This window comes from Lithobates pipiens, unplaced genomic scaffold, assembly GCF_037356315.1.
Source record: "Lithobates pipiens isolate NorthernLeopardFrog02 unplaced genomic scaffold, aLitPip1_a1.2 Scaffold_19, whole genome shotgun sequence".
In the NCBI taxonomy this organism is placed as follows: Eukaryota; Metazoa; Chordata; class Amphibia; order Anura; family Ranidae; genus Lithobates; species Lithobates pipiens.
In genome coordinates this window covers 306,646,814-306,671,123 of record NW_027507764.1, presented here as the reverse complement: position 1 = coordinate 306,671,123, position 24,310 = coordinate 306,646,814, and the positions used below count along the sequence as shown (strand labels likewise).

The window sequence follows — 24,310 nt, the reverse complement described above, 5'->3', positions numbered from 1 at the left end:
CTAGAAAACAGCCATAATAAATTTGAATCACTTGCAGAATTGAGCAATAGCGATTTGTGAGGAGATTCGCCCATGAAACACTGAAAGTAATGACAGTGACAATTCTGCAACTGAGCAAATTTCAGTGTTTTTGATTTGATTACGTTATTGAATAATTTTTATTATTATTATATTATTATTTGGTATAATTATTTATAGTTATTTATTATATTATAATTTATGATTCATTTTTCAAACTTTATCATACCCAGTGTGTCTACTAGACTCTGGTTTGGACAGATTTAAGTGAGTTATTCCTAAGAATTACAGGCCTACAATATAAAATGCTGAATTTCCATGCTAAATAATTATACCACTTTCAGCACCTAAAATCCAACATAATCATACCACCAGGGAGGTTAAAGTCTTGTTTTTATTTTTTATTTTAACAATAACAAACATGTTATATTTAGCTGCTCCGTGCAGTCGTTTTTCACAGAACAGCCTATAGCCTCCTTTTCTCGGTTCCCTTGTTGGCTTTCCTGGCCAATCCCTAATTCAGAGTGCCCCCCACAGCAAGAGGCTTGCTATGGGGACAGCTGAGCCGAGCTTCTGCTGTGTGTGTCCATTCAGACACAGAATCGTGGCTTGGCCCCACCTCCTTTATCTCCTTAGGGACTCACTGACTTTGATTGACAGCAGCGGGAGCCAATGATACCCACTGCTGTTTCAGCCAATGATGAAGGAGAGTCTCCAGACATTGTGGCTCTCATGCAACATCACTGGATTGAGATCGGACTCAGATAGTGTATAAGTATTAGGGGGGCTGTAGCACACAACAGTTTTTTTTTTATCTTAAGGCATAAAATGCCTTAAGATTAAAAAAAACCTTCTGCCTTTAGAAAGACATTGACTGAACAAGCTGAAGTTAAAAGCTGATTGGCTACTATGCACAGCTGCCCAGATTTTGCTCTCTTCAGTTTTAGTAAATCAACCCCAGTATCTTAGTCTATAAGTAGATGCTAATCCTAAATGGTGCCTAAACAAATTTGACTTCAGCTTTCTGGAGAGAAAGTCAGATGAAGGCATTGCCTTGGGGAGTACTGTGATCTCTGTTACAAGTTATAAATACCTGCAAGAGTTACACTTGCACAATACTTAGCTTGCATGATTATGACATGGAAAATATATCTAATGCCAGGTCTATCATTAAGCTGGAGACAGCTGTGAAAGTACTGTAAATGTGAGCTCTATGATGCATATATTTCATAACATAGTTGATCATTAGTCTCCTGAATAGAGTACCACTCTGATATACTGTACATTTGCTGAAACAGACAGCAATAAGGAGTAGACATAAGGCCTTGTTTGGGATGTCAAATACTAATAATAAGCTAGCAAATACAGTTCTATTGACTAGTAAGATATAAGTAGGGTTACTTACATTTTACAGAATTACCTCAACTGTTATCCCCAACTGTTTGCTTTGGAAAAAAATTAAAAATGTAATCTCAGTTTAATGATAATAAGTATGCATTTTAAGCAATAGCGCTTAACAAATACAAATACAGATGCATTATCATTTAATGTATTACATTTATACATTAACAATAAAATATTATAATTACAAATATATAATATAATAACTTCACAACAAAAACTATTCACTCAATCCAATTGAAAAAAGGAAATCAGCAAGATGATTATGCCTGCCAGGTACTGAGAAAGATTTGAATGCATCCTTGAGAAGTTTATGGTGTTACTTCAGTGACCACTTGAAGTAATGCATAATTTATGTTCTATTCTAATAATAAAATATGCACCAAGATGCATAAAAATAAAATGACCTAAAATCAAGCTTTACTTGTATGCTTGTCATTTTGATTACTTATAACAGCAAATAATATTTCCTTTTTTATCTCAATTCATTGTATAGTGTAGTATGTGCATTGTTGTTATAGTAACATTTATATTAACATAAAGAAGCATACTACATGAACTAGAATCTTATCAAACGCTGTACCTTTAACCACTTAAGCCCCGGACCAATTTGCAGCCAAAGGACCAGGCCCCTTTTTGCGATTCGGCACTGCGTCGCTTTAACTGACAATTGCGCGGTCGTGCGAGGTGGCTCCCAAACAAAATTGGCGTCCTTTTTTTTCCCACAAATAGAGCTTTCTTTTGGTGGTATTTGATCACCTCTGCGGGTTTAATTTTTTTGAGCTATAAACAAAAATAGAGTGGCAATTTTGAAAAAAATGCAATATTTTTTACTTTTTGCTATAATAAATATCCCCAAAAAGTATAAAAAAAAATGTTTTTCCTCAGTTTAGGCCGATACGTATTCTTCTACATATTTTTGGTAAAAAAAAATTGCAATTAGTGATTATTGATTGGTTTGCGCAAAAGTTATAGCGTTTACAAAATAGGGGATAGTTTTATAGCATTTTTGTTAATATTTTTTTTTTACTAGTAATGGCGGCGATCAGCAATTTTTATTGTGACTGCAACATTATGGCAGACACATCGGACATTTTTGACACATTTTTGGGACCATTGTCAGATATACAGAAATCAATACTATTTAAATGCATTGAATCCTGTGTAAATGACACTGGCAGTGAAGGAGTTAACCACTAGGAGGCAGTGTAGTGTTATGTATGACGTTATGTGTTTTTTTTTATTGTAGGGGGGCGTGGCCTGGCATGTGACATCACTGATCGTCCTTCCCTATAAAAGGGAAGAGACGATCATGACAGCCACACAGGGAAGCACGGGGAGAGGTTTGTTTACACAGACCTCTCCTCGTTCTTCAGCTCTGTGACCCAATCGCGGGACGCCATCGGTGATCGGGTCCGCTGGTCCCGCAGCCACGGTCACGGAGCACAGGACTGGGTCAGGAGCGCGCCGACCCACAGCGGGGCACTTAAAGAATCACGTAACGCTACGTGATTGTGCCCAGCCGTGCCATTCTGCTGACGTATATCGGCGTGAGGCGGTCCTTAAGTGGTTAAATATTCAACAATATGCAACATGTGAATTGCTTTTTATTTGCCAAAGATCAAAATCCCTACATTTGTGATTTTTTTTGATGTGTGTGTGTGTGTGTTTTATCTGAAAACAAAGAATACATTTGAAAAATGTTGATACAAATCTGTGATTAGAGTGCTGATTCTCAAAATATGAAACTAAGTTGTCGAAGAAAAGGAATACAATTCCTGCATAAGCAATTATAATGAAATGCTATACTTGAGGGAAACCTAAAGAAAACGGACATGTGATTCTTTTATAGAAAAGCTGTCCACAATCTTTAAAAATCCCAAAGGAAATATATGAATAATTGCTGCTACACACATTTCTTGCAAGGTAATTCTTGAAAGTAATTTACTAAAAGTCATACATTCTATACCAGTCATGCCAATAGGCAAATCCAAGGTTAAGAGGAAAAAAAATTATACTTTCAGTAAACTAACCTGTTAGCCACATACACACTAGATTATAGCCCCGCTCAATACCTCCTGCACCACACGTCTATTCCTAAGAAGCATTATTACAAATCACTGGCCATGCATATGGTGAATGCAGCTAGACTCTGCATTCCCGTGCACTGGCAATCCACAGACATACCTTCCATTAGAGAATGGCCAATTAGGGTGACTTATGCCGCGTACACACGATCAAACAAAAGTTTGGCAAACTCAAGTCCGCCGGACAATCCCCCCGTGTGTAGCCTCCGGCATACTTTTTTGACCCGAAAGTACAGCGGACTTAGAATGGAGTTTTACACTCCAATCTTCCCGCCGGACTCGCATTTCGGCGGACAATCCGGCCGTGTGTATGCCAGTCCGCCGTACTTTTGAAATGAACGGACTTTTCCCGCCCAGAGAAAAGTCCGCTCATTTTGAGCGGGTCTCCAGGTAGGCGGGGCCCGCGAAGGAGACGTTGCTGGCCCGCCGCCTGGTATGGACTTAAAGGGGAACCCCAACGCCGAAAACAATCGGCGTGGGGGTCCTCCCAAAGTCCACAACAGACCGCTGTCCGAGCACGCTACCTGGCCGGCCAGGAAAGGAGGGGCGAGCACGGCCCCCCCACCCCAAAGCACCTTGTCCCCATGTTGATGAGGACAAGGGCCTCTTCCCGACAACCCTGGCCGTTGGTTTTCGGGGTCTGCGGGCGGGGGGGCTTATCGGAATCCGGGAGCCCCCTTTAATAAGGAGGCCCCCGGATACCGGCCCCCCCACCCTGTGTGAATGAGTATGGGGTACAATGTACCCCTACCCATTCACCTGTAAAATAAAGTACAAAAAAAAACACAACACACAAGATAATTTATTGCACAGCTCCGGGGGTCTTCCGTCTTCGGGGGTCTTCTCGCCGGACTCCTCCGCTATCTTCTTGTAGCTTTTTTACTAGCGGAGGAGCCCGGCATTCTTCTTCCTCACCGCTGCCTCTTCTTCCGACTTCGGGGGTCTTGTCCCCCTCTTCGGTTCTTCTGCCGGGCCACCGTGCCTTCTTATAGCTCTTTTACAGGCGGTGGCCCGGTCTTCTGTCGCCGCCGCCGCCGCCTTCCGTTCTTCTTCTTCTTCTTCTTCTTCTCCTGGAGATGTATATATATATACATATATATATATATATATATTTTTTTTTTTTTCCTCACTCCACTCTCCTCCACAAATAAAAATAATAAGGGTATATACAAATAAAAATAAAATAATAAGGGTATTATTTTCAAAACATTTTTTATTTTTTTGCATGATTCTCTGGTGTTTATCCTCCCTATTACTGTTCACTATGGTTAGCAGACGCTGCATTAGTCACAAGGATGGTGGTACTTCAGGAAACATTTTCCTGAGCTTAGATTTAGAATGTGGAAAAAATCAGTAAATCTTTGGAATTTCAGGTGTCAGTAACTATAATGAATTTCCTTGAGAAGCCACAAAGTAAGCATAAAGTTTTTTTTTTATGAGGAAAATTAGATCTAAGGGGGGGGGGGGCAGGGAAGATGAAAAACAGATTCCATTTATGTATTTGGCATTAATAATATATATTTTTTAAATATAGCATATTGTTTTATCCATACAAATGTATTAAATCCTGTTTTTTTTTTCATTATTACATTTTCACTGTTGTGACCAAACCATTTTATCTGCTCACTATGGCAGGGGGTTACTGTTTACCAGCTTCCAATGGGAAATGCTGCTTCCTGGACCTCCTACTGTGCACCTGATATGAAGAAAGAAATTACAATCAGCCATGGTCTGAAGTTATAAATTTAAACTGGACAAAAAAAAGGGAAAAGGATTCTCAGATTGGTGTAGCTATAATTAGTTATATATACTGGCTGAAAATCAGCCTGAACTGTGTAAGGTTACAAAAATAGAAATTGGTTCTGTCATGCCTATAATAGCCTTTACTAACATTACTACTGTAAAATACCTTAAAGGGAATGTTCACTCTGTAATAAAAGGCAGCTGCTACAAATCCTGCAGCTGCTGATAAAAGAACACTTACCTGTTTAGTGATCCAGCGCCGTCCTTATCTGCACTTGTTTTTCACTAGCCTTCAGGTTCCCGACACTGGAATCCTAACTGTGGTTAGCCAACTATGCGGCTTCACAGCCAGCTGCCCACTGCACATGCATGAGCCACACTGCATTTTGTGAATGGTCTCACAGTCTATTGGGACCTGTGATGTGTCCCAAAAGGCCAAGGCAATCCGAGCAGAAGTAGGAGCAGTTCCTGTCACTGGTACCAATTCCCCCCCCAAAAAAAATTACAATGCAAACATGGCAGAGAAGCAGAGGAAGAGGACTTACACCAGAATTCACCCTTTTAGGAGCATTTTTGCTTTAACAGTTCTAGTTTAGCTGTGCTGTACTCTTAATAAAGATCATACAGGATATAAAATGGTTATAAAGCCTAAACATTTTTACCTTAAAGGCATTGGCTCCTGCTGCTATCAATCAAAGCCAGCGACGAGGGAGCGGGGGGCAGGGCTGAGTCCGCCTCTCTTTCTCTATAGATGCAGAAAGCAAGGCTCAGGAACGAGCTTGCAAGAGCGTCCACATAAAAAGTGGCTTTCTATGGGGGCACTTGGCAGAGGGCAGAGCCAGGAGCGCAGGCCGGAGATCAGAAGAGGAGGTTCCGGGCCACTTTGTGCAATTCAATTGCATAGAGCAGATAAATATGAACTTGTTTGTTATTTTTTTAAACATACAATTATTTGAACTTCAGGCAAACAGATAATAAAATTATAAAAAAAAAAAAAAAAAAAAAAAAAAAACTTGATGTATAGTTATAAGAACTGTTTTTGATCGGCCAATCTTATGGTTCAGGCCCATCTGCCGACAACATCCATTAGTCCTGCACACTACACTGTAGATGCACAATACAAAGTGGTCTGGGAACTCTGATAGTTTGTGGCTGGACAATGAGTAGCAATAATACACCTATGGAGTCATACATTTCTGTCCTTCTCATGGGAGGATCTCAGTGTAAGATGGATAGGACTGTGGAGCCTAATTGGCTCAGGGAGCTGGTTATCCTTATCTTACTGGATGTTAATGTATAGGGGCTTAAAGTTAATTTAAACTCAAAAACAGACCTTTTATATTTTGTAGCTTGCAAGTACTCAAACGAGGCCCTGCCTTGGTTGTTTTTCAGGGTATGTCTTTTTATTTTTACCTGGTAATCATGTGAGTGACACATTTCCTGTCCCTGGGTGACTATGCTACTTTTCCATTGTATTTACGGAAGGAACCAAAGTAGCCATTGAAGGGAAAATGTAGATTGTCTAGAGGTGTTTTTGTTAACCCCTTGATGTCTGTTAAAAAGTGATGTCCAATCCCCACAGGACTATGAGATTAGCCCATTGAGACAATGACACAAAACAGCAAAGTCTCTCCAAACAAATCTAATCTTTATTCTTTGGTGTGAATATTTAAAGGGGCTTTCAGAAAGTACCGCCCTTTGAACGTGTCATACAGATTATCCAATCATATACAAGTACAGCCTACAACAAAAGTGAAACTAGTGATTCCTCAAAAGCATGTGCTTTCCAAGAAACAAAACAACTAAATAAGATAACAGTAACATGAGAAACTAAACTAGATTAGCAAAACTAGAGCATATCTATTTGTGAAGTGGATGTTAGAGAGACACAAAATGGAAACCGATTTTCCATTTCCATTTTCCAAGCGGTTAAGCTAAATATCCCTTCAGCCATCTAGGCTGGATCTGAAACATATCTGCCTTAGCTCATATCCATTACATGGTGGATTGATGGAATTTGTAGGTTTAGATAGATGTACCGTATTATGTACAATACAGTATTGTTTGGGCAGTGAGAAACAGCATCTAAACAATTTATTACATTTGAAATGTTTAGGTATACAGGGATGATTTAAAGGTTACGTCCATCATTCTAGGCATGTTTTTTATGTTATACTCTATTTAGGGTGTAACATAAAACATGGTCACAGCCTGCAGACTCCCACTCTGAACCCCCCCCCCCCTTTACTGAATACAGGGGTTCTTCACCCTGAAGCGTCCTATATATTTTTGACTGTGTGCTCATGCAGCTATGTCATTTATTCACAGGGTTTGTATATGTATATATATATATATATATATATATATATATATATATATATATAAAAATAAAAATACTACAGGTTACATTTGCCTCCATGACAAAGACACATAGATATCCATGAAGCACAATGACATCACTTGTATGCCATTAAAACTTGCTCCAGCCCTGTAACTGTGGGTCCATACCATGGTATGGATCTGGGCTTAAGAAATAATCTGCAGGAGCATGTGCATTTCACCTCATTAGTGTGAGTGCAATTATTTATTTTTATTATTTTTTATTTATTTTTTCAAAAGGTGGAATTAGCCTTTAATGATTTCTAAAGTCTGGTGTACAGGTCTTTAATGCAAAATGGACTTTCTGTATTTGATGAAAATCTTTTAAAAAAAATGAAAAATGAAAAGCTAATTCAGCTACCACATTCAAGGGCTGTTAAGCTGCAGTATATTACCTTTTTGTTTTATGGTTTAGTTATGCTTTAACAAAAGCTAATTTTAAATTATACTCTGGAGATTTGTCCAGCAATACTGTATGTTAAAAAAAAGTACTATTATACCTGCCTTAAGTTTATAATTAATTATTAATAACAAAATGATAGAAAACATTTAAAACTGGGATGGGATGGGAAAATGATTGTGGGAGTTTGAAAAAAATCCTATTCAATACTTAAAATGTAAGTAAACATATGATTATGGATAATTTGATGAGCCTTTTGAATATTGTGCTGCAGTTACTATTATTATACACTATTTATATAGTGCCAACAGTTTACACAGCTCTTTACAATGTAGATGGGGGACAGCACAATTGCAGTACAGTTCAATACAGAAGGGACAGGAGGACCCTGCTCTCAGAGCTTACATTCTAAAGAGAGGGAGTGGTGATCCAAAAGGTAATAGATGCGGGGAATGCATTGATGGGGATGGCTCTGGTTATTAATCTGGTTATTAAACTGTTAAACTGTTATTAAACAGTTATTAAACTGGTCTCATTATTGTAGCTATTAAGTACATGCAGAAAATATCAGAATTCCTGGTATGACACCAAAGGAAAACCTTTATTTAAGGGGCATAACACAGTAATTTAAGGTTTCAAAATGAACCTTTGTAAGGGCAAAAATGGAGGACTATTTTAAAGATCAGCAGTATGAAAGGCCTAGAATTATATTTTCAACACCTTTTATCTACCCCCATGGTACTTCACATAGCTCCGGAGTTTTGATGGTATTCATTACCAAATTTACTGAAATGGAATTGTGAACTGTTTAGTTCATGTATCAATTTATCATTTGATATATGATTGGATTAGTGTCAGTCTGCAAATTACATAAGGGGATTGTGCTTGAAGCAACTAATTTACTTACCCTAAAATAGTACATATTGAAATAAATTAATTGAGAAAGCACTTTAGCAGGCACCCTGATTATGTGAGTAATATCACAGAACTGCTTGAAAAAAGTGGCAATTTATTTATGTCAGAAGTATTTGTTATGTGAAGGTTTTATATTGGTTTTAAAAAGCTCATGCACTCATTACTACGGAATATTGAGACCTTAGGAAATAACAAATTATGTTTAGCTACTATCTACTCAGAAGATATGTTTGTAAAACATGCTTTGATATTGCAAAATGTATTATTCTATTAGTAACATGCATATAGCACAAAAAAAAAACAATTCTTGCCATTTTTGGTTTCTTTATAATAGTTTGAACGGTACCTGTGACCCCTCAAGGGAGATTTTTCCATACATCCCTGCAATGCCTATGCAAGAAATGGGAGGTGCAATTGTCAGTAAAACAAAATAAAATGTTTTAGAGTTTTAGCTTTAAAAAAATAACATCCCACCTGAGATGGAGAATCCTCAAAGTGTTCAATTGTGGAGACAAAAGGGCCTTACCACAATTCATTCTCTACTCACAGCCAAAGAAGTCTGTTCATTCTAATGAAAATTATTTTACCTCAGCTAGGATTGAAAAATGTCTACCATCATACCTGTCCAATTGCTTCAGAGGTTGCTCAGATTTGGGCAATATTAAACATATATGGTGGACATGTCCTGAAGTCCAAAAGTTATGGATTAGGGTGTAAACACTGGTCAATATTGTGCTCAATGTGACTTTGTGGAGAGACTTATGGGAGGCACTTTACATAAACCTATCAGAGATGCTACTCGTGGGGCACGCACTCTAATCACTCATATTTTTATGGCAATGAAGCAAAATATAGCACAGTCTTGGAAGACACCAGTTCTTAGCTTTAAAGAGGTTAAGAACCTGGCTCATGGTACACTCATCAATGAAAGATTAACGGCAAATTCCAATGGATTTGGCAGCCCTTGATTGACCACTTTTCACCCTCTCAAATGACCTCCCAATTATAAGATCTGTAAAGGTTCCCTGGGGTACCCTTCTACTTTTTTCCTTCTCCCTTCTTGCTCTCTTTCTTTTTTTTTTCTATCTCCTTAAAGAGACACATTAAAGAGGCAGTCCTGGAAGTATGCATGTGAGGGTGGGGAGAGAGTCTTCCTAGGGCCACCCACACCTGCATACATCCGGGACTGCACTATGTGCACAAAGAGCTGGCACAGACAAAGATAGCCTAACCTGAAAACTGCAGTGCTGCTGCACCCTCCAGCTTCTGGACTGACATCTAGTTTCTCTATAATCGGTGTATGATGTAAACAGTGCATGCTCCCCAACAGGAAGTAACCCAAAGACCGATACAGCAGTGATCATCTGTAATAAGATGGTGGATCATCTATTGTGTGAGGATATAGAAGAGGCTTTGCTTTCCCAGGCACAGAAAGGAGGATTAGTGTCGGTGCTTGTTAGATTCTGTTGTGGGGCCACAAGTGGAGGTGAGCAGGTTTTCACCTATTGGTGGTGGTCACCGTATGTATCACAAAACAGAAGACTTTCAAGTACAGTATTTGCACAGCGATGTATTATTGTGACTGCTTCAATTGAATCTGCACAAGAACTTTATTACACATTTATGACATGTAAATGTAATTGTTACTTGTCATGGACACATGTATATTTTGAGTTGCGCGACACTTAATATTTGTTATATTAAATTTTGCTTTTAGGTGTTGTGAAATCACTTATTGTGATTTCACAAAAAAAATCACCATATTGTGTTATAGATGCAACCACACTGTCTTACATAGCTGCATAGTGTGTCAATTTTAGACACAATAATACAGGTCCATGTTTGTTGATTTAAATGAGTGTCTATTATCACTATATATTTTTTTTACATAACACCCGGACAACATGTATTATCAGTAGGTGGTGAACAATTGGTGCCTCCATATTCCTCTCATGAGATATTACATCCTACCCAAAGTAAACTCCAGAAAATAAAATATGATTTTCACCCTCTTTCCCCCTTCCCCAGAGTATTCTGAATATAATACTTGTTGTGTCTTGGGAAATATAATAGAAAAAATATATACTAATGATGATGAAACATATGAGGTGGAACCCTCGATGCATCACTTCTGGTCTAGGCAGAACGCACGCATATGCACAGGAGCTTCCTGAATGATCAGATAGTACGAGTACATACAGATTGTATATTTTTTACTTTGCTTGTGAAGCGAACATTTTTAACAATAAAACAGTACATTTTTATGCTATGAAAGGTTTCCTCTTTTGTACATTGATTGAAACTTTTGATACTGGAGCCACTGGATCACTGACCCACGAGGACAGGATATCAGGCAACTGCCAGGAGGCACCACCTGGTCCCTGGGTGACCAAAATTGAGGCTGACCTTCCTTGTTATATAACAATCCGAAAATGCAGACCTTCAATGGAGCACATGGTGACACAGCATTACCAGAGGGCACTATTCTGGTGTTAAAGCACAAGCACTTATTTCACTATTCTAAGGATGGACTTTTACTATGGAATTGATGATTATTAATATTTTGAAATGAGCACTTAGAATTAGGTGGGATTGAGCACATTTTTATTTTTATTGTTATCATTTGATTTCACACACATTTATTGTAGTAGTGATTCATTTTGCAAGCTCTGTCTAGCAAATATATTGTGTTATTTCTGATTAAGCATTATATCTTGAATATGCTGGGGGAGCAGTTTTTTTTTTTTTTACTTGACCAGCTTGTTGGGCTTTATTAATACATGTATGCAATGTGTAACAATTTCAGGTGATTATCAAAACAGAAGACATTAAGAGAAAATGTATGTTGCATAACAGCAATTTGTATTTTTGAAGATATAAGGAGCTTCCCCTAATGTATTCCCAGAAGAAAAAGCTATCATCTATTATGCTGGAGTATTGCCTTCCTCCAAATCCAGTGAAAATTTACATACTCCATAGGCAGCACATAGAACTTCCATGAATTCCAAATATATCAACATCTTTTGGTGACAGTATACAGCTACAGTACATATAAATATTTGAATTTTAATAGCTGTTTTAAGCAATTTGATTAATAATTTATATTTTATATTGTTCTTTAATATTTCATTATGTTCTATTTCCTAACTTGCGGTTTCCCACAGTGATAATTTACAAATAAAGGTTTTACATATGTTTTGAGATTTCTAAATATTGATCGACTTTGATTAGCAGAATTAGACAGAATTGCTTTCTTCTGTTGTCTCACAGTACCTGATACTCAGGAGGGGCTTTGGAAAGACTTTGGGGAAATGTAATGTCACTTCAGAATTATCAGACACCTGTTGTATGCATATTTGCTTTTTTCATTGGTACATTTAAGATTGATCATAATGCATTCTGTGCAGCGGAACAATGTTCCTCAGACATTATTGCTGTTTTACACGAGCGCTTGGCATGAATATGAATTAAAAGAAAAAAAATATTTTTGTCACAGCATTGCATAATGTCTTCTATTGTTATTCACTAGGATATAGTTTTGGAATGCCTTATTTATGAATAAGGAAGATAAACACCAAAATATCAGCTCATAAGACAACCTTAACAACTCCTGAATTATTCAGATAGACTGTTGTGAATATTCAGAGAGACTCTTGGTGAGTGAAGGATGCTTCATGAGTTCAGAATATTCTGATGTGGTCTACAAGGATATTGGAGATGCAGACTATTCCTAATGCATGTACTTAATGCATGTAAACTTGACCTATGGTGATCTGAAAACAAATCAGCATAGCTTACAAGAAAATAAAACAGGATGATAAAATATGAATGAAGCTCCTTACAGTTAGTCCTGAATTATAAAAAAGAAGAACCCAGTTAGCATCACCGCTATAAATTTCATTGGATAATTATTCACAAAGATGTTAGGCTCCACTATTGAATGTCTAGCAAAATTACGGTAGCAGACATGATGTAAAGTCCACTTAATGACTCTGTCTGTCTGTTGCGATATGATTTTAAGAAATGTTAGTACTTTGTATCTTTGGTATATAGCAGCAGACTATATGTAATGTATTAAAATGCTAATCGACAAATGTGATACTGAAAACCTTATGCTGTAAATCTAGATAAGTAGAAACATTTCTAAAAGGAGTTTCTTTTCAAAAGCTTAAAGCAGGCATTTACTTAAGACTCCATCTTTTAAGAGAGTTTTCTTGAGTAACCCCAAACCATATTTTAGTGAACCTGATGCTTTTGATGCCAGGTGGAAACTGTAATCAAGCCCATTTTGTGACTCCAATAGCTGGTGCGTGAGATTCTTTGTATTTAAAAAAAAAAAAAAAAAAAAAAAAGGCTAAAGCTATTTAAAATAAAAATAAAGCCAATAACTACATTTTCATACAAATTTTAACATGTCAAAGTAGTGGTGTCTGTATTCCCATTAGGGTCATTTGCCCTCTCTATTTGTCATGTGTACCGTTATCATTGGAATTGAAAGTAAAAAAAATAATAATTTTGGTCTGTCCCCAGAGTAGTATTAGTAGGGAAAACTTTCAATGGAGAGACCACTTCTGGTAACCCTGGTGATAATCAGGGATATCTTCACTTGGTAGGGATTTCCGCTCACTTCTTGTTTTGGCTGTGGAATAGGAAGTGAAAGGAATTCTCTCCATTGTGACACAGATGGTAAAAAAACAAAAACAAAAAAAAAAAAACATTTTATAACCCTCCTTTACTCTATAAAAAAATGAAAAACATTTTGCCTTTAGTTCTACTTGAAAGTCATCTCAAAAGTTTTTTTTTTCAATCATTTTAAATAAAACCTGATGAATGTCTATGTTTGTGTTTAGGCACTGCGTGTTATAACTGTGCCCCAATTGTGCTAGATAGTTGTCACCATCAGAAAGCCAATGTATGGCAATAATGTACAGGCAATGCTGGAGCATCAATAAATAAAAAGGAAAAAGCAGTGTTTCATATACAGTAAAAAAAAAAAGTATTTTTACGATATGGAGTGCTTTATCAAACTTGATGTCCTCTAGTTAGAGTTTAGGTCCACTTTAAAAACAGCAGGATGCAGGTCTCACTGCTAATTACAAGAAGAGTAAGTTGAATATGACAAAAACATGTGTTTACTATTAGATCAAAGAGGAATCTTCTTGCAATGTACATTAATAAACACAAATTGAGTGTGGTTTACTTATGTAGCTTTATTTGCCTTACAGCTGCATTCAAATTCGGACAAAGGTGATGGATCAGTGAAGTATATATTAACTGGAGAAGGAGCGGGGACTATATTTGTCATTGATGACACAACAGGTGATATTCATGCAACAAAAAGTCTAGACCGGGAACAAAAATCACATTATGTTCTACATGCCCAAGCAATTGACAGAAGAACCAACAAGCCCCTTGAGCCAGAATCAGAGTTTATTATTAAAGTACAGGATATCAATGACAATGCACCAGAATTTCCTGATGGACCCTATATTGTCACAGTTCCGGAGATGTCTGACATTGGTAGGTATTGTATTATTATAATTTATTTCTTTCTTAAAACTGAACAGATATAGTTGTAGATTATCAGCACCTAGAAAAAAATATTGTCAGGCTACCTTAACTGTAAATCAAAGAAATATTTTAAATGAATATAGTAATGTTTATTGCAGTCTTTGTAACAATAATCTAAATATGCCTTCTTTACATCATTACTATAGTTTCATCACCTACTTTATAGTTTTCTAAAGTGTTTTTATTATTATTACTGTATATATATATATATTCTCTTAGCAGAAATACAGCAACATACTTTTTCTCTCTTCCTACAATTTTTGTATTAGAAACTTTGTACCTCATTTTGATCTGCTGGTAAAAGAGACAGATATTTCTGCCAAACATCATAAAATCTAGCCTACATTTTTTTTCTTTAATAACACATGCCATCAAACATAGTAATAGTCACATTATTATTTCAGGATTGTAATTCATCTTCTATGCAATCTAAATAGATTAAGTTTTATTCAGTACCATTTGTAGACGACATTGTTTGAAATGCATAGTAGACTACAGTGTTTGAAATGCATAGTATGCTGCCATCACCAATAATGATTGCTATGGCCATCCAGACAGTATAAATTCAACACTTTGATGAATATAATTTGCATATTTATTTGACAGCAGAAATTCCATGAACAGCAGGTTATAATCCTTCATGTTATCTTGAGTTTAGATTTGTACTGCTGGAAATATATATGTGTTAGGAATTCAGGTTGCAATTTGTTTAGTGCGGTTGGTTTGCTTAAGAAGTGCTTTCTTCATTTGACCAAGTGAACCTGTGATCAGTCTAAACACCTAACATCATGTGCAGAAGAACAGTAAAAAAGTAATTTTGTTTGCACATGATTGGATAATTGATGTTAATACAACTTCACTGAGCTAAAAGAAAATGGACTCCTTTAACCACTTCAGCTCTGGAAGATTTGGCTGCTCAATGACCAGGCAATTTTTAGCGATACGGCATTGTGTCGCTTTAACTGACAATTGCGCAGTCATGCGACATTGCATTCAAACAAAAAATTGATGTCCTTTTTTTACCACAAATAGAGCTTTCTTTTGGTGGTATTTTACCATCTCTTCGGTTTTTATTCTTTGCGTGATAAACAAAAAAAGAGCGACACTTAAAAAAAAAAACACAATATTTTGTACTTTTTGCTATAAAAAATAGCCCCATTTTTTTTTAAAAAAAAGCTAATTTATTTCTCAGTTTAGGCCAATATATATACTCCTACATATTTTTGGTAATAAAAATCACAATAATATTGATATTGAAAAATATTGATTGGTTTGTGAAAAAATTATAGCATCTACAAAATAGAGGAAAGACTACTAGTATTAGTAGTTTACTAGTAATGGCAGTGATCAGCAATTTTTATTGGCAGTGCAACATTATGGCGGACAGATTGGACACTGTTGGCACATTTTTGGGACCATTGGCATTTATACAGCAATCAGTGCTATAAAAATGCACTGATTAGTGTGTAAATGTCACTGGCAGAAAAGGGGTTAACACTAAGGGTGATTGAGGGGTTTATTGTGTGTCCTAGGGAGTTATTCTAACTTTGGGGGGGGGGGTGGGACTGCCTAAGTGAGGAGAGCGATCTGTTCTTCATACTTAGTATGAGGAACAGATCACTCTCCTCACCCCTGACAGCATGGAGATCTGTCTGTTTACATTAACAGATGTTCATTCTGTCTCTGTGTGAAGCGATCGCAGGTGCCCAGCAGTCATCGTGACCACTATATACTGTACACAGTTTGTTAGGTATATGTATGTACACAACTCAGAAGCAGTCTTTGCACACAAAACTGGAAGATTACAGTCCAGGTGCATGGCTGGACAATATTTAAATCCAAAGAAAAGAGGCATGCATAGTGTATATACATCTGTATTTTGCAGTGTAATAATGTAATACCATTATTGTGAAACATACATAAACCTAGAAGATCAAAGTTTAGGTATATAGAATCAATTGTGCATATCCTTTACTTTAAAGATAGACTTCTAAAAGTGGGAAATAATTAATGTTTGAAAAGTCTATACATTTATTGTTTTTTTTCTTAAAAGGAACAGCAATGTATCTGGCCATTCATAATGCTGTGGTTGTATCAGGGTCAGGAAGGACTTTTGTAAGACTTTAACAACCTTTACAAGTTACCGTATTTTTCGGACTATAAGGCGCACCGGATTATAAGGCGCACTAGCAACGACCGGCTGATAAAATGGATATTTCCATATATAAGGCGCATCGGACTATAAGGCGCACCGGATTATAAGGCGCACTAGCAACGACCGGCTGATAAAATGGATATTTCCATATATATAAGGCGCATCGGACTATAAGGCGCACGGTCGATTTTGTGAGAAAATTTAGGCTTTTACGTGCGCCTTATAGTCCGAAGGTTTACGTCAAGAGACCGGGTGGCTTTTTCCACGAATCTCCATCCCTATTGATCTGTGACTCCATGCGCGCCCATCTGACAGATACTGTTAACAAAGAACTCCAGCGATGTCAACAGGTCATATATAAGGCGCACCGGATTATAAGGCGCACGGTCGTTTTTGGGAGAAAATTTAGGCTTTTACGTGCGCCTTATAGTCCGAAAAATACGGTATCTAAAGAAAAAAATATTTCTTGGTTCCCAGTTCATCCTTAAGCTGTATTTAAAAAAAAAAAAAGTCAATGGTCCAGTACTCCTTATACATTCAAAATCCCAATGTAAATAGTTATAAAAATGAATGAAGATGTGTAAGTATCATACATTTAAACAATACATTATACAGAAGCATGGCTATTCAAGCATAGCTTAATGCCCCGTATACACGATCAGACTTTCTGACAACAAAACTGTGGATTTTTGTTCAAAGGATGTTGGCTCCAACTTGTCTTGCATACACACAGTCACAGAAATGTTGGCCAACAATTATGAATGTAGTGACATACAAGACGTACTTGATATCTCCATTACAAACAAGACCGGGCGCTTCTGGCTCGTACTTGATTCCGAGCATGCGTGGACGTTTGTCCAACGGACCAGCGTACACATGATCGGAAAGTCTGACAATAAGCATTTGTTGGCAGAAAATTTGAGAACCTGCTAGCCAACATTTGTTGGCAGAAAGTCCAACAACTAATGTTCGATGTAGCATACACACGGTCGGACTTACTGCCAACAAGCTCACATCCAACATTTGTTGTCGGAAAATTTTATTGTGTGTATGGGGCACAAGATTAATTGTGTGTCATAGAATTCAGCAGTATATTATCCATGTATGATTACCATTCTTGTATAGTAAATGTGATATTCTCGTCTATTGTCAGACAGCTTTTATCAATAAAATGTGTACTTTTTATAATACTTATCTACGCATCTTTTTGGTTTCCAACGTATGCCTATAAAGTTCCAGGGGGCATCTCCTTTATTTTTCTCACTGCAGTAGAAAAGAGCTCATTAAACGTGTGTTGTCATGTATAGACAACCCACTCAAAATGAATGGGCTTATCACAATGTACATTGATGCTTGACATAATACATGTTAAGCTGTGTGTGTGTGGTAATGCAACACAAAAGTGTGAATCCTGTTTGAAGAAAAATAAACCAAGAGGGGAGATTATATACATGGGCAGATTATATTCAATCTCTTCTATATTGGGCTTTTTTATAGTATGTGTTGATATATGGTGTTTTTTTGAACGGTACCTAAAATATTTGTTTTTGTCAGACTTTTAAACTTTTCCCTGTTTTAAGTGTCATATTTTATGCATTGTATGCTACATAGGTGTTTGTGGTTTGTACAATGAAATGAGTGTTTGCTGGTTTTCTATATTGTATATATTCTGAATATTTTAACTAAAGCCTAGATACAGAAACGAATGGCCTGGCCCCTCTTCCTTGTCCCCAGTCATTATATTATGGATCATAGATATTACACAGATCTACCTTATGTCCTATATTGTTTAAGCCATTCACAAACTGACACATGTTTGCTAGGGCATAGATATAAACGTTGTACAATGATGTGTAGATGAACATGTGCTCTACTATCAGGGATAAAAAAAATAAAAAATCATAGTTTATGACAATTTAAGCAGTATATGCAAAATTATATTAAAAAGCATATTTGAATATTACTTCTTACAAGATGAAAGGTATATTGCCTGAAAATAGAAGGATGCCTCTAGTTCAAACCCTGCAGACCAAAAATCTGGTATTGAGAGGTTAAATATATAATAAATAACAAAAATGCAGATTTGTCATGTGGAAAAAATGCCCCCCCGTTCAAATCTTTGAATTTAGAATCAGGTGTTTCAAATTAGGTGTCAATGATTAGAACCTGCTCAGGGAGTATACAGGTAAAATATGTCTTATTTAAACTTTAGTTAGTCATGGTCTGGTATGCTTTTTACTGTTGTTATGTGTGGTGCCATCATGCCGAGATGAAAATAGCTTTCTTAGGCCATAAAAAAAGGCCATGAATGCCTATGAGTTAGGCAGGGGATTTAAAAATTATTTGAAAACACTCATTCCACTTTAGGAAAAACAATCGACAAGGGTTGGAGATATGACATACAGCCATGGCCAAATGTTTGTTAAAATGATTTTTTGTGTCATTTTCAAAAGTCAGTGTTTTTATATCTTTTCATCAGATGGCACAATGGTATACTGAAGTACAATCACAAGCTTTCATAAGTGTCAAAGGCTTTTATTGCAATTACAAGTTTAAGTAAAAATGCAATATTTGCAGTATTGACCCTTCTTTTTCGAGACCTGGCATGCTGTCAATCAACTTCTGGACCACATCCTGACTGATGGCAGCCCATTCTTGCATAATCAATGCTTGGAGCTTGTAAAAAATTGTAAGGTTTTTTTGTTCATCCATCTCTTGAGGATTGACCACAAGTTCTCAATGGGATTAAGGTCTGGGTTTCCTGGCCATAGACCCAAATTTCTATGTTTTGTTCCCCAAAGCCACTTAATTAGCCTCTTTTGCCTTATAGCAAGGTGCTTCATCATGCTGGAAAAGGCATTTTTTGTCACCAAACTTCTTGAATGGTTGGGAGAAGTTGCTCTTGGGGGATGTTTTTGTACTATTCTTTATTCATGGCTGTGTTCTTAGGCAAAATTGTGAGTGAGTCCACTCCTTTGGCTGAGAAGAAATCCCACACATAAATGGTCTCAGGATGCTTTACTGTTGGCATGACAGAGGCCTGAGGGTAGCGTTCACCTTTTCTTCTCCGGACAAGGTTTTTTACAGATTCCCCAAACAGTCTGAAAGGGGATTCATCAGAGAAAATTAATTTACCCCAGCAGTCCAATCACTGTACTTTTTGCAGAATATCATTCTGTCTGTAATATTTTTTCTGGAGAGAAGTGGTCTTCTTTGCTCCCTAGCTTGAGACAAGGCCATCCTCCAAAAGCCTTCACTTCACTGTGCATGCAGATGCATTGACACCTGCCTGCTGCCATTCCTGAGCAAGCTCTGCACTGGTGGTGCCCGATCCCGCATCTGATTCAGCTGTAGGAGGCGGTCCTGGCACTTGCGGGACTTTCTCAGGCACCCTGAAGCCTTCTTCACAACTGCAGTGGATTTTTTTTTAATGGAATTAAGTTCATTTTCATGGCAAGGAGGGACTTTACAATTAATTGCAATTTATTTGATCAACAAAAGAACACTGCTTTAGGCAGACATCTCATGATGCAACCAACCTGCTAATGGAAACAGATGCTGGTTCTGGTACAAAGACATCAGAGGTAAAGGATCAATGAAAAGCTGGCATGTTTCATGCCACTATGGGGTGCTTAGTCATAGCTATGACTAAGTACCCCATAGGGGTGTGAAACATGTCAGCTTTTCATTGATCCTGTGCCTCTGATGTCTTTGTGCCAAAATAATTTTTAAACCATCTTCAATAAAGGTGTCAACAGACTTTTCTTTGATTCAATTCATCTGATCACTCTTCATAACATTCTGAAGTATATGCAAATTGCCATCATAAAAACTTAGGCAGCAGACTTTGTGAAAAATGTATATTTGTGTAATTCTCAAAACTATTGGTCACGTCTGTACGTAGGCATGCACGCATGTGCATTGGCTGGCCACTATCTTGGTTTTTGATATTAATACATACAGCGCTGGCATTGTTTGATGTGAATGTAAGTGCAAAATATTTTAATAAAGTGTTTTTTTTTATAATCTTACACTATTGAGAGTATTTTTGTGCCCTTTCTCTGCATACATTTGGGGGACAGATATTGGGAGGATATTTGGGAGAACATCTGGTTTTGCCATGTACTTTCCTGAGGTTTGGGGAGCTGAACTTCTCCAGCTAATAGTTCATCCTTCTCTCTGTCTGAACTCCTCCTGATGTTGCCTGTTTTTTGTCACTTCATCACTTTCATCTGTATATCGATTTGCACAATTGTGGAACGATTGTTTGCACACTAGCAATTTTTTCTAATAGTAACATATAAAATCACAATGATTATTGATTGATTGATTGATTGATTGATTGAATTTGTGTTCATATCTGTGCCGCATTCTATTTAATTCGTTTTTTTTACCTTGTATCTGGGTAAAGTTGTTGGCAGCTGGTCAGTTTTTTCACTTAGAACTGAAGCGCAACATTTCTCTACATTTTGTCAAATATTAGAAGCTGCTTAGGGAGTATGTTGGTAAAATATGTATTTTTTGAATGTTAGTTATTCACAGTCTGGTATGCTCTTTATTGTTGATGTGATGGTGCCATCATACCAAAATCAAAAGAACTCTTTTAGGCTGTAAAAAAAAGCATGTGGATGCTTATGATTTAGAAAGGGGATTTTAAAAGATCTCTAAAGTATTTGAAAACACTCATTCCACTTTAGGAAAATCTACAAGTGGGTGGAGCTATGACATATTTACACATGCATGCTCAATGGCCGGCCTCTATCTTGGTTTTGGATATTAATACATACAGTGTTAGTATTGTTTGCTATGAATGTAAGTGCAATATATTTTTAATAGTGTTTTTTAGTGATCTTACACTATTGAGAGTATGTTTGTGCCCTTCTCTGCATACATTTGCGGGACTGATGCCAGGAGGAGAATTGGGAGCACATCTGGTTTTCCCATGTACTTTCCTGAGGTTTGGGGAGCTGAATTTCTCCAACTAATAGTCCATCTTTTTCTCTGTCTGAACTCCTCCTGGTGTTGCCTTATAATATCCTGCCCTCTCTGGATAAGGGGCTCATTTTTTTTCTGGTAAGAGACTTGATGTGTGGTATGAGTGTGGTATGAGGATTCCAGCACATGAGTTCTGGAGGGGATTTACATTGTGTAAGGCCGCGTACACACGCGGGGACTGTTCGCTCAACTTTGTCCGCTGAACAGTGTTTCGGCGGACAGTCAGCTCGTGTGTGGGCTTTCAGCGGACAGTTTCAGCGAACAGTCTGCTGAACAAAGTTTTTCGGAATTTCCGAAAAACTGTCCGCTGAAACTTTGTTTCAGCGAACAGTCCCCTCGTGTGTAGGCTTGTTCGTCAAACTAAGTTCCGCGCATGCTCAGAAAGGATTTACACGCCGAAGTTTGCATTGCAGTGTATAGGACGTCGTTTTCTAGTCCCGTCGTACGTGCCGTTCACGTCATCGCGCATGGTTTCAGCGGACTGTTCGTTCGTCGTGTGTGGCCAAGTCCGTCCATGCTAGTTTTGAACGGACTGTCCGCTGAAACTGTTTGACGAACAAAGTTGAGCGAACAGTCCCCGCGTGTGTACACGGCCTTAGAGCACTTTATTGAGTTTGATCTTTTAATATATATAATTTTAGGGCTGTTATTTTTGGCACTTTCAGTTTTCATCAGTATATTGATTTGCAAAATTGTGGAGTGATTGCACATTAACACTTTTTGTAATATCAAATTACTTACAAAATCACAATGATTCTTTGATTGATTTATTGAATTTGCACTATGTGTGCTGCACTTTATTTGTTGTGGATGTAAAGTCAGAAGGTTTTGTCCGAAATCAAAAATGGAAGGATAAAGACAAGTTACTAAATTTCAGATGTCTTGGTTTGTTATTATTTTACTTCTGCGAATGACACTGAACCATAATTTTAATTCAAAACAGCAATACAACTTCTTTTGTCCTGGCAAAACTTTTACCAGCATGATCTGTCAGTTAAGTTGCATGTATTTGCTAATGATGATAATACATTTCAGAGCCAGAACATATTGAGCCAAGCATGCCAATTACTGTGTACAGCTTGTTGGATATTGATTTGAACTACATTTTGATTCTGAAACTTTAGAATGTCATATTACAGTCATAGATTTCGTTTGTCGTTATTTGTATACATGTAAATGTGAATAATCATTCATTAAAAATTTTACTCCCTAAAACATTATGTGTATCAAAGTGTTTGTGATACCTAACATATATATATATATATATATATATATATATATATATACCGTATATACTCGAGTATAGGCCGACCCGAATATAAGCCGAGGCCCCCAATTTACCCCCAAAAAAACTGGCAAACTTATTGACTCGTGTATAAGCCGAGGGTGAGACATGCCTGTCCATCCCTGTGTGTGTGTCCGTCCATCCCTGTGTGTCCGTCCATCCCTGTGTGTCCGTCCATCCCTGTGTGTCCGTCCATCCATCCCTGTGTGTGTGTGTGTGTGTGTCCATCCATCCATCCATCCCTGTGTGTGTGTGTCTCCATCCATCCATCCATCCATCCCTGTGTGTGTGTGTCTCCATCCATCCATCCATCCATCCCTGTGTGTGTGTGTCTCCATCCATCCATCCATCCCTGTGTGTGTGTGTATCCATCCATCCCTGTGTGTGTGTGTGTCTCCATCCATCCATCCATCCGTGTGTGTGTGTCTCCATCCGTGTGTGTGTGTGTGTGTGTGTGTGTGTGTGTGTGTGTGTGTGTGTGTGTGTGTGTGTGTCCAGCCTACCTGTGTCCCGAGCCTTTGTCCCGAGCCTTTGTCCCGAGCCTTCGTCCCGTCCCGTCCCGTCCCGTCCCGTCCCGTGCCGTGCCTTGCCTTGCCTCCGTCCCGTGCCCTCTTCGTCGGCGGCCATTGTAAAATTCAAAAGCCGCGCCTCCTCCTTCGCCTGTGATAGGCGGAACACTGAATTTCCCAGCAGCCTGTGTTCCGCCTATCACGGACGTCGTATCATCCTCGTCCGTAGTACGAGGATGAGACGACGCCCGTGATAGGCGGAACACAGGCTGCTGGGAAATTCAGTGTTCCGCCTATCACAGGCGAAGGCGGAGCCGGAGGCGCGGCTTTTGAATCATAGAATGGCCGCTGTCTGTCTGCTCGACACGCTGATCGAGCGGGCAGACAGCGATGACTCGAGTATAAGCCGAGGGGGGCACTTTCAGCCTCAAAAAAGAGGCTGAAAATCTCGGCTTATACTCGAGTATATACGGTATATATATATATATATATAGTAGTGACTAGCCTCTGATGATACACAGAGATGGAAAAAATCATCCTACACAAGTTGTACCTGTTTGCAGACCTTTCTTCTACAGCCTTCTAAACACAAAGAGCAAAAAGCTTTTTTCTCAGCTCAAAAGGCAGGGGGCAGGGTTTTGATGTCACACACTGCACTGCGTGAAAGGAGATCTCATTGTAATCTGAGACCCGAGTGGAGAGAATTGACACACATTCCTCTACACTCACTTATAAGGAAACATGCATGGCCGAGGCTGTCAACCATCTGCTGTTTTCTGGTTTTCTGGAGGGAAGTCCCCTGGGATTGCTTGGTGTTGAGTTAGACTGTCAGAAGGGATTTATGCAGATACC

General features: G+C 37.9%; 1 protein-coding gene across 1 annotated transcript in view; it reads left to right on the top strand.

Moving 5' to 3' along the window:
- Nucleotides 1-24,310, top strand: part of CDH18 (cadherin 18) — a 965,040-nt gene that overhangs the window by 404,956 nt on the left and 535,774 nt on the right. Inside the window, exon 3 of the mRNA XM_077492030.1 lies at nucleotides 14,169-14,463. Within this exon, the coding sequence (XP_077348156.1) occupies nucleotides 14,169-14,463 (295 nt within the window). The remainder of the gene's footprint in view (nucleotides 1-14,168; nucleotides 14,464-24,310) is intronic.